The 14,591-nt window shown below is 36.8% G+C and overlaps 3 protein-coding genes across 5 annotated transcripts; all 3 read left to right on the top strand.

Annotated features, from left to right (window-relative positions):
- The first annotated feature begins 1,237 nt into the window (after positions 1-1,237).
- LOC111493108 (RING-H2 finger protein ATL47-like) lies at positions 1,238-3,656 on the top strand. The gene is made up of 5 exons (XM_023142729.1): positions 1,238-1,658; positions 2,478-2,640; positions 2,714-2,786; positions 2,883-3,117; positions 3,209-3,656. Exons 1-5 carry the CDS (start codon positions 1,579-1,581, stop codon positions 3,417-3,419), a joined length of 762 nt encoding a protein of 253 aa, XP_022998497.1. The 5' UTR covers positions 1,238-1,578; the 3' UTR covers positions 3,420-3,656.
- Positions 3,657-4,921: 1,265 nt separating this feature from the next.
- Positions 4,922-10,436, top strand: LOC111492572 (myosin-2-like). 2 transcript variants are annotated; one of them, XM_023141915.1, is made up of 5 exons: positions 4,922-5,064; positions 5,255-5,487; positions 5,613-5,945; positions 6,032-9,194; positions 9,665-10,436. In XM_023141915.1, the coding sequence occupies exons 2-4, from the start codon at positions 5,296-5,298 to the stop codon at positions 7,238-7,240; spliced, it is 1,734 nt and encodes a 577-aa protein (XP_022997683.1). In that variant the 5' UTR covers positions 4,922-5,064; positions 5,255-5,295; the 3' UTR covers positions 7,241-9,194; positions 9,665-10,436. The 2 variants fall into 2 exon arrangements, with proteins under 2 accessions (XP_022997683.1, XP_022997692.1); XM_023141924.1 differs by having other exon boundaries at positions 4,922-5,487; positions 6,032-7,653; positions 7,775-9,194.
- Positions 7,306-10,985, top strand: LOC111493198. 2 transcript variants are annotated; one of them, XM_023142853.1, is made up of 4 exons: positions 7,876-7,953; positions 10,329-10,512; positions 10,605-10,657; positions 10,769-10,985. In XM_023142853.1, exons 1-4 carry the CDS (start codon positions 7,948-7,950, stop codon positions 10,907-10,909), a joined length of 384 nt encoding a protein of 127 aa, XP_022998621.1. In that variant the 5' UTR covers positions 7,876-7,947; the 3' UTR covers positions 10,910-10,985. The 2 variants fall into 2 exon arrangements, with proteins under 2 accessions (XP_022998613.1, XP_022998621.1); XM_023142845.1 differs by lacking the exons at positions 10,605-10,657; positions 10,769-10,985 and having other exon boundaries at positions 7,306-7,953; positions 10,329-10,436.
- Positions 10,986-14,591: the final 3,606 nt, after the last annotated feature.

Raw genomic sequence — 14,591 nt, 5'->3', positions numbered from 1 at the left:
TTAGTATTTTATTTTTAATTTATTGTTGGAAATTTTCAACCCTTTTAAAATTTTGTATTAACTAAAAACTATGATGTTAGACTCTAAAATATACATTTAAGAATAAATATTAAACGTTTTACTTTATAAAAAAATATATATACACGATTCAAATATGGACTAAGCGAGCTGACTATTTGGTAGTTGGCTCTAAAAAAAATAATTTATATCGACTCCAATAAATAAATGTGTATGTCTGTCGGTCAAATTTTGACACTATACCAAACTTGGGTCGAGTCTAGGTCAAACTTGGACCGACGTTAAGCGTCAAATCCTTGCTAAGTGAATATTTGTAAAACGAAAAATAAAGTAATCAAAGTGAGCTTAATTCAGAATTAATTGGTGTGCACTATTTTCTTCTGAGTTGCATGTTCGACATCAATTATTGTATTGAAAATTTTAATTAAACATTGAATTCGATATGAAAATTACCAAAATGGAAGAAACATGGGACGAAAGTTCGTTAAAAAGAGAAAAAAACTAAAATGTAGAGTTTTGACATTTTATAAAGTTAAGTAATTCAAATCAAATGATGATGTAAACACATAAAATTAACAATATAAAAAAATAGTATCAATCATAATATTTTTTTTTGAAGTTAATTATGATTGGTTAGATAGTTAAATTAATTAATGATTATTAATTTACAAAAATAATAATAATGAGAATATGAATATATATGGACATATTGACTCTTAAAAATAAAAATTAATATATTTAAGGATATTTGATTAGGTATCAAATTTCAATTGTAATTAATTCTAAAGATTTGAAATTTTATTCGGAAATTTTATTATGATTGATTTTTTTTTTAATATATTAGCAAATAAAATAATTTTTTGAAAAACTATATTTCGATTGAAGCATTTGAAAGGTGGAAATAATTGGATGAATTTACTAATGATTAGTAGGTAATAATTAATTTTTAATTTGTATAAAATTTATTTAAAATAATATTGGTAGATTAGGCCAACATTGATTAATTAGGCCAACTAATCTGAAATTAAATGGGTACAATTAATTAAAATAATAATTATAGTTTTCAATAATGGAAGATAAGAAAATATATAATATTGAAAGGAAACCAGCTTCACAAGCAATGAAGGAATATGTTTTGGATGGATAAGATTGAAAATTAAGATTTATTAAAAAGGAAAATAAATAAATAAATAATTCAAACGGCATCCGCCAACAAACCCATTACGGACTCTGCCCTTCATTTTCTTCATCGTCATAATCTCAGCTGAAACTTGTTCTTCTGGGAGCTTTTTCTGACCACAAAAGGGAAGTAAAGGTCATTTCACTGACGCCGCCCTATTGACTAAAGGACAAACCGCCTAAAAGATTGAGAAAATTAGGGTTCTTGTTCTTTTTGGGTTTCGAAAGTGGGTTTGGGGCTAACCCTTCTCGATCTTCGGTGTTTTTTGAAGGGTAGGGTTCATCTTTTGGCATAGCCCACTGGGAGGAGGAGCTTTACGCTTTGGTTTTCTGTTTGTTTTCAGTGGTTTCTTGTGGAAGAGGGAAGGGATCTTTCAGATTATGTATTATCAGCTGGAGAAATTCTCTCATCAGGATTCTTTGGAGGTTTTGGAGGCGGATATTCAGTATGCAAATTCTCTGTGAGTTTTCTTTTTCTCTTACTCTTCTTTTACTCCTTTAAATTGTGTTGAGTTTTTTTTCTTGCTTTTCCGTTTCAATCGTGATGATCGGTTTCTTTGTTTGCAACTTGAAAGAACGAATGGGTTATGTTTCTGCCTAGACTAGTTTGGTTTATCCCAAAATAGAAAGAAATTGCTGTTTGAAAAGGGGTATAAATTGTTGGGTAACAGCCCAGACCCATAGCTAGTACATATCATCCTTTCTAGGCTTTTTCTTTCGAGCCTCTTGTTTTTAAATGCCCCATTCCAACTGAGGTGTGATCTCACAATCAACCCCCTCCTTCGGTGCCAGCGTCCATGCCAGAGGTTCCCACACTCTTATAAGAAATTCTTTGTTCCCCTCTTGAACCAATGTGTGATCTACCCCCTTGGGCCTAGTGTTCTTCACACTCAAGGTTCCCAAACTTTTACCAGGAATGTTTTGTTCCTCTCTCCAACTGATGTGTAGTCTCACAATCCACCCCAACGTCCTTCACTCTTATAAGAAATGCTTTGTTCCCCTCTCCAACCGATGTGTGATCTCACAATCCATCCCCTTGGGACCCAACGTCTTTCACGCCTGAGGTTCCCACACTCTTATAAGCAATATTTTGTTCCTCTCTCCAAATGAGGTGTGATCTCACAATCCATCTTCTTGAGACCCAGCGTCCTTCACACCCGAGGTTTCACACTCTTGTAAGAAATGCTTTGTTTTCCTCTCCAATCAATGTGTGATCTCACAATCCACCCTCTTGGGCTAGACGTCTGATTTGTTTGTTTGTTTGATTTTTGGTATTGTAGGGCGGCTGCAATCCCCATGGAAAAAGGGGGTGGCTATCTTCAAATGAAGTTGGTTTACAATCATTTGGCTCCTATTGCTCTGTTTTTGCTTCAATGGATGGACTGTTCTTGCACATGCTTGCTCCCAAGATATTTAAGCCTCTTCCACATACTTGTGTACAAGGTCTGTTGGCTTTTGTAGCTGTATATTATTGAATCATTATAGGTATCTTATTCTAGATCTTTTATCCATTCAGGTACATCCAGAGGGAAAACAAAAACGAAATATATCAAGGCATGGAAGGAAGGCAACTATTAGGGACTTCTACGGTACTCACTTGTTTAGTTTGATAGCTGATGTTCTTTCCTTTTTAAGTAGTTCGGTATATTCTAATCTAGCGTGTTTTTTCATGTCTTGAATACCAGCTATAATATTGCCTTCGCTTCAGCAAATCCACGGTAGTTTGGATAAGTTGGACGATTTCGAGGAAGAGCATCGTTGGATTGAGATGCCTAGCAAGAAAAGAGGTGATAAAGATGGTAGACTCATGAACATCGATATGAAACGAGAAGACGAGTGTGGTATTTGTTTGGAGCAGTGCACGAAGATGGTTTTGCCTAATTGCTGTCATGCAATGTGCATCAAATGCTATCGAAATTGGTAAAAACAAGTCTTGTTAAGCATCTTCATTGCCTTCAAAGCGTTTTGAAGTGGCATTTATGCTCAATTGCTTGTTCTTCCTACACTGCAGGAACACGAGGTCGGAGTCGTGTCCATTTTGTCGTGGCAGCTTAAAGAGAGTCAACTCAGAGGACTTATGGGTGCTCACCTGTAGCGATGATGTGGTCGATGCCGAAACCGTTTCCAAGGAGGATATGTTGTGCTTTCGTCGATATATAAACAGCCTGCCTAAAGACTATCCAGATGCACTCTTCGCAGTATATTCCGAATATCTAATTTAGTTCAGACGTCCGAGTAAACTGTATAGAGGGAAAATCCCGTCGCGAAACGTGAAGGTCAGAACATATCCTCCCTGCTTAATATAGAATAGTTGATCATATGAAATGCTTAGTTAGAATTAATAATGAATCAGTGTAAGATGCCAATCAATCATCTCTGCCTCTCGGCTCGTGTATGTTATATACTTGAAAGTGCCTTTTCTAATGCACTAATTGTCAATAAAGATGAATTTGGTCTCTGATGGAGTGCATTATATGTTTTGTTGGCATGGATGGGATGATTCCGTTCGTTCGTGTAGTTTGGGGTGTGAGATCCTACCTTGGTTAGAGAGGGGAACGAAATATTCCTTATAAGAGTGTGGAAACCTCTCCCTAGTAGACGCGTTTTAAAATCGTGAGGTTGATGGCGATACGTAACAAGCCAAAGCAAACAATATTGGTTAACAGTGGACTTGGACTGTTACAAATGATATTAGAGTCAGTCATTGGACGGTGTGCTAGGGAGGACACTGGCCCCCAAGGGGGGGTGTATTGTGAGATCCCATGTTGGTTGGAGAAGAGAACGAAACATTCCTTATAAATGTGTGTAAATCTCTTCCTAGCAAACACGTTTTAAAAGTGTGAGGCTGACAGCGATACGTAACAAACCAAAGCGATAAATATTTGCTAGTGGTGGGTTTGGGTTGTTACAAATGGTATTAGAGTCAGTCATCGGATGATGTACCAGCAAGGACGTTGGCCCCCAAGAGAAGGTGGAGGTTTTTCGACTGTGGTCTGGTTCATCTATGTAGTCTCATTATCCAACAAGTTAGATTTAAATTAGCGTGTCATTTAATGCCTACTACATCTTTTGATCGAACACATTAATCAAAAATTATTATTTAAATAATATTGTAGGACTCAACCACCAGACATTAGTCGAGAACAAACAACAAAAAAGTTTAAAAAGACGATGATAAAATATATATATACACAAAATTTTGTTTTTTTTAAGGTACTAGTGTTTGACGTTTGGATTATCATTAACTTTTACTATATTTGAATCATAAATGTGTTATCATTAACTTTTACTATATTTGAATCATAATGTTTATAATATAACAAATTAAACTATTATAAATTGATGTCAATTTACAAGCAAATAAATAAATATAAATAGCACATATTAACGATAAATATAATTAAATGTTTGAAAACAAAAAATTAATAATTTACTTTTTCGAATAATAAATTAGATTGGGTGGATTATTTAATGAAAAAAAATTTAGTTAAAAAATTTACTACGCCAATAAAGGTAAAATTATAATAAATAATAATAATAATAATAAAAAACTAGGGCTAGAATTGGAGAACTTTAATCTACGAATACAAAATTTCAAATAATTACCACCCATAATTTTAATGTGACTGTTAAAAAAAAAAATTAAAAATGAACGGTTAAGATTCGAAGAGACGTTCTAATTTTTTTACCCATCGCCTTCAAACTAAATTACAGGAGACGAAGCATGGCGCTAAATCAGATCAATTGGTCTGCGAAGTGAATTGTATGAACTCTGCAGATTCATGTGGAACAGGTGGTCGAGTCGTTGATCCAGTATCGATAGCTGACAATTACTCATCCATTTTACAGAATCACGACCGTGAATTTGTTGGTTTCCAGTTCTTTTACGCGTCATTTGGATGTCTTTATTGTTTTTTGATTCTTTTAATTCACCGAATTGGAGGTTGAACGTAGCTTTTGTGGGTTTAATGGTTATTTGATTCAATTTAGGTCTCATTTTAAAATTCTATTCAGCTTCTTGATTTCCCAGCATTGTTTTATTCTGTTTGAGATATAGTTCTCGTTGAGGTTAAGGCGATTGAGTTATAAGATATCGACATGTCTGAGAATCATGGTCCAGAGCCGGCACTGCAGAGTTCAGGAAATGGAGCTGAAGGGGTGGAAACTGTGCTCCATGTTAATGTTGGGGAGTCATCTTCTGAGACTGCCGCGGACGCGACTTCGGAGAATGACTCCGTTTTGCAGTCCTCTGAAGTGTCCAGTGGATTCTCCCCTTCTGTGCCGAACCAGGTTAGTTTAGCATTTATTCACATGTTGATGCTGCAGAAATGTCTTAATATGAATTTTCCTTGTCAATTAGAGAAGAAAATTAAACAATGTTTTGAAGATAAAATTGTTTTGAACATGGTGTTTAGAGATCAACATTGTCGCCAGTGGCTCCTCTTACTGAAGGTGCAGAGAACTCGGGAAAAGATGACCCTGATGGTGGTACTGTAGTAGTCAAAGATGCTGGAAAAGACGATATGTTTGTGGACTGCCCGGACGAGTTAGCTGGCAATGCTGATGGCAAAGAAGCAGTTGCTGCTACTGAAACTCAAGGTAGTTTGATGGAGGAAACGCCTTCTGATATGCAACAGGAAATACAATATGAGATAGAAAAGGTTTCTCTGATGGACGAGGTGGAAAACACGAGGGCCACTCTGAATGGGACCATTTTCGAGAAAGAAAATGTCATACACGATTTTGAGGTTCATAAACCACCCCCTCTCAGTTGTGGTAGCATGCTTCTGGAGTGGTATTAAATTGCTTTCTTTTTTGGGTGCTTGATTTTCAGAAAGAAAAAGAAGCTTTTGTGCAAGAACTTCTTATCATTTGTGGCCAACTCAAGACTGCTACTAATCGACAGTCATTGGTCAAAGTTACTGGCAATCAGTTGAATGAGAGTCTTGATTTGCATGGAATTGAGCACATGGAAGAGAACACTCTGATTTCTAATACCACATTGAAAGACTTGGTAAATGAATGCTCACAGTTGGTTAATAGGACTTTAGATGAACGATTGCAGTACGAGGCTACTATAGGAGAACTCCGTCATAACCATTTAGTGAAGGATCAAGCGATTGAGTATCTTAATGCAAAAGTTGTTGAATATACGGTGTCTGATGAAGTTGTTCGCTCTTACACGAACTCAATTGAAGATTCTGTGAAAGTTTCGTCTGCAAAGGAGAGGGAAATGGAAGCCACATTAGATAGAGTGTTAACGTCTCTCAACTCGGTATTGAATCAGCAACATCTTCTTGACGATTCTATATCAGAAAAAACACTTCATGTTGAAATAAATACTTCTATGTTAATTGATAATTATAACAAAATCCTTCTGAAAATTAATCAACTCCAATCATGTTTAACTGGGGCAGAGTCAGACATCATCTCCACTGAAGCTGGAGCAATTTGGGCCACTACCCATACTGAGTTAATTGAGCTCAAAGCTAAAGAGGTCAGCAATGCTGAAAAAATGTATCATCTGGAAGACGAAAATAGAAGATTGGCAGATAAGATAGACAATTACAGATTGACAGTTGAGACTGTTAATGGCGAACTTGAAAAGGTAAAAAGTGAGCTGGAGCAAGAAAGGATAAGGTGTGTTAATACCAAAGAGAAGTTAACAATGGCTGTGACAAAAGGCAAGGCATTAGTACAGCAACGTGATGCATTGAAACAGTCTCTAGCTGAAAAAAGTCGGGAGCTTGAAAAATATTCTGTCGAACTACAAGAGAAATCAAATGCTTTGGAGACTGCTGAACTAATTAAGGTTGACTTGGCTGAAAGTGAAACTTTAGTTGCATCACTTCAGGAAAATCTGTTGCAAAGGAATATGGTCCTCGAAAGTTTTGAGGATGTTATATCTCAAATTGAAGTTCCTCGGGAACTTAAATCAATGGACAGTATGCAAAGACTCAAGTGTCTTGTGGATGAGAAGAAAGTTCTGGAGGCTATTTTATTGGAGTTTCAGAAGTTAAAAGATACTGCAAAACTTATCTGATTGGCTGGATTTGATTGCACCTTATGACCTGAAATCTTCTGTCTGTTGGCTTAAGGAATCATTTTTTCAGGCTAAATATGAAATAATGGTCTTGCAAGACGAACTTGCTAAAACTAAAGATGCAGCACAAGGAGAGATTGATCGCATAAGTGCTTTACTTTTAATTAAATTACAGGAAACGGACTATCTCCAGGAGCAGTTGGATGACCTTTTAAGCAAATATGAAGAAGTCAAGATAAAAATGCATCAGACATCGTTGGAGAAGGCTCAACTCATAAACATGTTACAAGAAGAATCTGGAGTGACAACAGATGATGGAGGGGTCAGTGAAACTTCGTTGGACTTGAACTTGCTTGTTTACAGATGCTTTCAGAGGATAAAAGAGCAGGCTTGTGCATCTGCTGAAATCTCAGGTGAATATGTGGAATGTATTGAAAAGGTTCAAGCTCTTTTATATGTCAGTCGTCAGGATTTGACGCTCTATGATATAGTTCTAGAAGAGGAGTCTTCTGATTTGAGTAATTGCTCGAGTAGGTTAAGATCAGTATCTCAAGAACTTAGAGAAGCGAAAGAGGAAAACGACTCTTTGCAGAGGGATTTTCAAAGATTAGAGGAGAAATATGCATGGCTAAGGGAAAAGTTGTCCTTGGCTGTTAAGAAAGGCAAAGGACTGGTTCAGGATAGGGAAAATATGAAAAGTGTCTTGGATGACAAGAACATAGAAATAGAGAAGTTGAAACTACAATTAGATAGTCTAGAGTCGACAGTTGCTAATTGCAGAAATCAAATCAATTTGTTGTCTATTGATCCACAACGCATTCCAGAGTTGGGAGTCTGAACTTGGCATCTTGAGGGACAAATGTAATCAATACGGGCAGTTCTTGTTGGAGAGCAATGATATGTTACAGAAAGTAATTGAATCAATTGATAGAATTGTTCTTCCCATTAATATGGTTTTTGAAGAGCCTATAGCTAAGGTGAAGTGGATTGCAGATTACATTAGGAAATCTCATGATGCTAAGATACGTACGGAACAAGAATTGGAGAATGTTAAAGAGGAGTCGAGTACTATGGAAATTAAATTAGGAGATGCTTTAGCTGCTATGAAATCATTGGAAAATGGATTATCATCTGCTGTGAACAACATTTTTCAGCTTTCTGAAGAAGGGAAATAGAATCTAGTAAGATACATATTGAACAGGAATTAGAGAAAACATTAAATGAAGCCTATTCACAGTCCAGCAAGTCTGCGGAAGCTTCATTGTCTCTGAAGCTACTTCAAGAGTCGTTATCACTGGCAGAAAATAAAGTATCTGTGCTTGTCAGAGAGAAAGAAGAAGCTGAAGTTTGTAAACTCAATGCAGAGATAGAGTCTAAGAAAGTAAAGGAGGCAGTGGCTGTCCAGACAGATAAATTGGCAGAAGCCCAAGGAATTATATCCACATTAGAAAAGACTTTAACTGAGCTTGAGACCAATGTTGCTTTACTAACGGAACAGAATGCTGAAGCACAAAGTGGTATAGAGAAGCTAGAGACAGAACGAAAGGTATTACAAGAGGAAGTCAGTTCTCAAGCGAGAAAAGTTGTTGAGGCGACAGAAACAAGAAAATCATTGGAAGATTCATTATTTAAGGCAGAAAGTACAATTTCTATAATTGAAGGTAAGAGGAGAAATTCTGAAAATGAGATATTTGCTCTAAATTCCAAATTAAATGCATGCATGGAAGAGTTGGTTGGGATGAATGGCAGCTTACAGAGCAGATCTGCAGAGTTCGCGGGCTACCTCAATGATCTTCATAAGTTTATTGCAGATGAGACATTGTTGACTGTGGTGACAGGATGCTTTGAGAAGAAACTTAAGAGTCTAAGAGAGATGGATATCATTTTGAAGAACACCAAGGATTGTCTAGTTAACAGTGGCATAATAGATTCTCATGATCACCATGCTGTTAAGGTAATTTCCCATGCTTTTCTGGATATCAAATATTGGTAAAATACTCACTTCTATTATATTCAACAAGTGCATACAAAGTTTATTCTGTGTCGAAATTTGTTTATGTTGGTTGGTGCCTTTAATGTTTGTATATTTTGGTAGCTCCTTTGTTTGGTTCGGTCGGATATATATATATTTTTTTTGTGACTTGTTTTTTTACAGTATTCCTTTCCTTCTTTTCAAATTCAATTTTCTTATTGGAAAAAAATCACCATTTATTTATTTGAATTTTGCTTGTCTGGAGGCAGCCATTTGATGCTCTTTTGAATGTATTAATAATGAACATATAAAGACTAGTTTTTCCCCTCCCCCAGGGGCGCATTGACATGCCCGCTTCTTGCATCATAGAAATATGTGAAATGTCTAATTAATTATTTTCAAATATTCCATATGCCTTTTAATTCTGATTACATCTTTTAAATTTAATCCAGGATCCGAATGTTAAGGAATCTCTTTCTTATGGAAAGCTCCTTGATTTTGCTGTTGCAAATGAAAGTGATAAGGTGGTTGTTGAAGATGATGTTGGCAATATTTCATTATCTTTTAGAAAGATTATGGAAGAAATCTGGTTAAAGAACAAGAAGTTCACAGATTATTTTGAAGGTATCTCCTCTTCAATGGATGGGTTTATTGCTAATCTATTAAAACAAGTGGAAGCAACAAGAGAGGAAGTAGTTTTTGTGTGTGGACACATTGAATCCTTGAAAGAGATGGTGAAGAATCTCGAAATGCATAAACAGGAACAAAAACATACCAAAGTGATGCTAGAAGATGATGTTTCCCTTCTATTGTCTGCCTGTATTGACACAACAAAAGAGCTTCAGTTTGAAATGACCAACCATCTACTTCTACTCAGCTCTATTCCCGAACTTGACAACTTGAAGGATACCATATCCATGGAAAGTAGTGAGACTAGTGGAGCTTCACCTGCAGAGTCTCGAGCAAAATCATCTTGTAGCAAATCAGCTTCCGCTGCAGAACAATTATTATCTGCTAGCAGAAAAGTTCAATTTAAACAGTTTGAGAGTTGCAGCTTGTAGAATTCAAGATATGCAGCATATATTGGAAAAAACTGAGGCAACTACTGAGAAAATTAGAAAGGAAAAGGACTTGAACCAGAATATGGTAGTTAAGTTGGAGACTGATTTACAACTATTTCAGAGTTCCTATGTTGAACTTAGTCGTCAACTGGAGACTTGTCAAGCAAATAAAGAAAAGTTAAAAGAAAGGGAGGCGGAAGTTTCATCATTGTGTAATTGTTTGTTGGTGAAAGAACAAGGTAAACCTTTTCTTCTTCATTCTTCAAGTATTTGCAGAATTTTTCCATGATCTTTTAAAAATCTTCTGATGACTTGTTTATATTTTTCTTAGAGGCAGAAGGCTGCGTTTTGTCAACAATGCAAATGGAAGCTCTCTTTGAGAAGGTTAGAAGGATTGAGATCTCTTAGAGGCAGAAAGCTCTCTTTGTTTATATTTTTCTTCATCTTCCTTACTTTTTGCCTTTGTTTTCCTTTTCTGAGACGTTCCTTTTGCAGGCTCAGAAGGGTAATTCTCTGTCCAAATTTGGTGAGTGGGATGAAAAATATCCTGCTCCAGCTGAAGGGATCAGAGTGATCTTCAACAGGGCACGAGTTAATAGTAAGAAAGAAGGAGGAACTCCAACAGATACGTGTTGAGAGCCGTAAGCTAAACAAATGTACTCACAACACCAAAATCACTCGAGACATACAATATTGCACCCAATAAACTTGTTTTTTCAACAGCAGAAAGAATGCCTTCTGCTAAACCTAAAGATAAACTAACCAGCCTAAAAATATTAGCAAGACCTTGAGAATAGGTCTTGGTCCTAGAGAATAACAATCTCCACCTTGTCATAAGATCTCCAAGTTGATAGCGAATTTGGTTGTTACCACGTCAACACACTACTCCTTCCTTCCGATGTTGATGAGATCCAAACAATGATAGAACTTTTCACGAGCGATCACCTTTGTCAACATATCAGTAGGGTTATCAGCTGTTCCAATTTTTAGTAAACGAATATCCCCTTTGCTAATAATTTCTCGAATAAAGTGAAAACGGACGTCAATGTGTTTTGTACGAGCATGATGGACTTGATTTTTTGACAAGCAAATAGCGCTCTGGCTATCACAAAATACATCTATATGTCCCTGCAAAATACCCAAGTCATTGATCAAACCATGCATCCAAATAGCTTCTTTAAAAGCTTCCGTTACTGCCATATACTCTGCTTCAGTGGTAGACAATGCAACAGTAGACTGCAATGTTGAACGCCAACAAATAGGTCCACCAGCCATAGTAAATAAATATCCCGTAGTAGATCGTCGCTTATCCAAATCACCAGCATAATCAGAATCCACAAAACCAGCTAAGAATCTATTTTACAGTCTGCCAATGCTCTTTACCAGGATTATACATATAACGACTCACCATGCTTACTGCGTGTGAAAGATCAGGTCGAGTACACACCATAGCATACATCAACGCACCAACAACATTTGTATAAGGAATGTTCTCCATATACCTTTTGTCATCGTCAGAACTTGGACACATGGAAGCACTAAGCTTGAAATGAGGAGCAAGTGGAGTACTAACGGGTTTGGTTGAATCATTCAAACTAAATCTTGACAATACCTTGCGTAGATATTGAGACTGAGTCAACCAGACTGTACTTTTTTTTCGATCTCGCTCTATCTCCATTCCAAGTATTTTCTTTGCATTGCCTAAGTCTTTCATTTCAAATGTTTTAGAAAGTTCATCTTTGAGATTATCAATCTCCAACTGTCTCTTTGAAGCAATTAACATATCATCAACATATAAGAGCAAGTAAATAAACGATCCATCATCGAGACATCGATAATACACACAATGGTCAAATTGACTATGAGTATACATATGCTCTACCATGAAATGATCAAACCTTTTATACCATTGGCGAGGGGATTGCTTCAACCCATACAAAGATTTCTTCAATCTGCATACTAAATGTTGCTGTCCAACTACTCGGAAACCAACTGGTTGCGCCATATATATTTCTTCTTCCAAATCTCCATGTAAAAAGGCAGTTTTTACATCGAGTTGTGCAAGCTCAAGATTAAATTGAGCAACCAAAGCCAATAAAATTCGAATCGAAGAATGTTTTACCACATGTGAGAAAATTTCATTGTAATCAATACCTTCTTTTTGTGCGTAACCTTTAGCCACAAGTCGAGCCTTATAACGTATACCAAAAGGGTCTTCCTTTTTTGCAAAAACTCATTTACAACCAATTTCCTTCTTACCTTTTGGAAGTTGTACCAAATCCCAAGTTTGATTTATCTCCAATGATGCTATCTCCTGATTCACAGCCTCTTGCCAGTGTAAGCTATCCGGGCTCTGAATAACATCTTTGTAACTGTTAGGAACTCCATCAATCAAAGAGAAAGCATATGCTATCGTATCATCAAACCTTGTAGGTTTTCGAATTACCCTTTGTGGTCTATTCTTGGCGATTGACTCAGGTTCCTCCACTCTTTCATTTATAAGGTTTTGCTCCTCAAGACTTTGCTCTTTCTGTTCTAAGACATCAAAGTTATTATTTACCTGATCAATAGGTTCTTTAGTAGGAGCAACCACATCTGGAGAGAACACCACCTTCTCCACCTGCTTCAATGCCTCGTCATTATTTTCAATTTTCTGCAAAAACATTTCAGACTCATCGAATGTCACATCTCGACTATTAACAATCTTACTTGTTTCTGGACACCATAACCTATAGCCCTTCACACCTTTGCTAAAGCCCATAAACTTGGCTTTTTTTGCTCTAGGATCCAGCTTTGAGTATGTCACATAATAATAAGCAGGACACATAAACACATGCAATTTATCATAATCACTAACAGGACTACCTGACCATAACTGAGAGCCTCAGCCCAAAATGCTTTACTCAATCTTGCTTGAGACAATATGCATCGAACCTTCTCTGTTAATGTCTGGTTCATTCTCTCAGCAACTCCATTTTGTTGTGACTTACCAAGAACAGTGAAGTGTCGAACAATCCCTTCATCTCGGCATACTTTAAGGAATGGATCATAAGTATATTCTCCCCGTTGTCTGATCTCAGCCTTTTGATTTTCCTGTCCGTCTGATTCTCTACCATTTTCTTCCACTCTAGGAAGATTTGGAGAACCTCGTTTTTGTGCCTCATGGGATACATCCAAACTCTCTTCGAGTAGTCATCAATAAAGGTGACGAACCACCTCTTTCCTCCCAATGAGACATTCTTTGTGGGACCCCATACATCAGTGTGAACATAATCCAAAATGCCCTTTGTTTTGTGTATAGCTGTACCAAACTTCACATTTTTTTGTTTACCAAATATACAATGTTCACAGAAATCAATTCTTCCGGTTGTGGCACCCTTAAGGACTCCTTGGTTCACCAGTGTTTGAAGCGCCTTCTCACCAGCATGCCCGAGTCGCATGTGCCATAATTTCGATATGTCTTGTTCTTTCGAACTTGCCACAGCAGCATGCCCAATTATTGTGGTTCCGTTGAGGTAGTATATGCTACCTCTTCTAGTTCCTGTAATTGCCACCAAAGCTCCACGAGCTACTTTCAAATTCTCTCCTTCCTAAATGATGCGATAACTACTCGCATCCAAAACGCCAAGTGAGATCAAATTTTTCTTCAAGTCAGGGACATACCTCACCTCTTTGAGTTTTCGTATAACCCCATCAAACATCTTGATTTGTACTAAGCCGATTCCCATTATCTTGCAAGTACTATCATTGCCCATATAGACAACTCCACCATTGAACTTTTTGAAGTCCAAAAACATCTCTTTGTTGGGACACATATGATAGGAGCACCCAGAATCAAGAATCCATTCACTGGTTTGGCTGACTGATAGGGAGATTGTCAAGGCATCATCTGTATCAATGTCGTCATCTCTAACCACATTGGACTTCGACCCCTTCTCTTTTAAGATCGAACAATCCTTTTTCCAATGGTCTTTTTGTCGACAATATGCACACTCATTTTTATCAAGTTTTCTCCAATTGTCAGATCTACCTCTCGACTTTAATCGAGACTCTCCACATTCGTTCTTTTTCCAATTAGAAGTCCTTCCATGCGCAGTGAGAACATTTGAGCTAGAGCTTTGATACGTCTCCTTTTCCTTTTTTCGTATCTCATTGTTTATTAAGGCATTTAAAACATCTTCAAAATCGATATTAGTGATTCCATGTAGTAGGGTCGTTACTAAAAACTCGTATGATTCCGGCAAAGAGTTTAATAACAACAACGCCTTGTCCTCGTCATCAATCTTAACATCAAGATGGAGCAAATCAGCGATGATTT

This window comes from Cucurbita maxima, unplaced genomic scaffold (assembly GCF_002738345.1).
Source record: "Cucurbita maxima cultivar Rimu unplaced genomic scaffold, Cmax_1.0 Cma_Scf00001, whole genome shotgun sequence".
In the NCBI taxonomy this organism is placed as follows: Eukaryota; Viridiplantae; Streptophyta; class Magnoliopsida; order Cucurbitales; family Cucurbitaceae; genus Cucurbita; species Cucurbita maxima.
Note: the sequence above shows the minus strand (reverse complement) of the source record. Positions and strands in the feature narration are given on the sequence as shown.

Excerpts from the sequence above, each read along its gene's own strand:
- LOC111492572 (XM_023141915.1), top strand. The coding sequence starts at position 5,296 with ATGTCTGAGAATCATGGTCCAGAGCCGGCACTGCAGAGTTCAGGAAAT. Across the intron at positions 5,488-5,612 it reads CCCCTTCTGTGCCGAACCAG|AGATCAACATTGTCGCCAGT; the intron begins GTTAGTTTAGCA and ends CATGGTGTTTAG. Across the intron at positions 5,946-6,031 it reads ATGTCATACACGATTTTGAG|AAAGAAAAAGAAGCTTTTGT; the intron begins GTTCATAAACCA and ends CTTGATTTTCAG.
- LOC111493198 (XM_023142845.1), top strand. The coding sequence starts at position 7,326 with ATGGTCTTGCAAGACGAACTTGCTAAAACTAAAGATGCAGCACAAGGA. Across the intron at positions 7,954-10,328 it reads GAAAAGTGTCTTGGATGACA|AGAAAGGAAAAGGACTTGAA; the intron begins AGAACATAGAAA and ends ACTGAGAAAATT.
- LOC111493108 (XM_023142729.1), top strand. The coding sequence starts at position 1,579 with ATGTATTATCAGCTGGAGAAATTCTCTCATCAGGATTCTTTGGAGGTT. Across the intron at positions 1,659-2,477 it reads ATTCAGTATGCAAATTCTCT|GGCGGCTGCAATCCCCATGG; the intron begins GTGAGTTTTCTT and ends TTGGTATTGTAG. Across the intron at positions 3,118-3,208 it reads ATCAAATGCTATCGAAATTG|GAACACGAGGTCGGAGTCGT; the intron begins GTAAAAACAAGT and ends CCTACACTGCAG.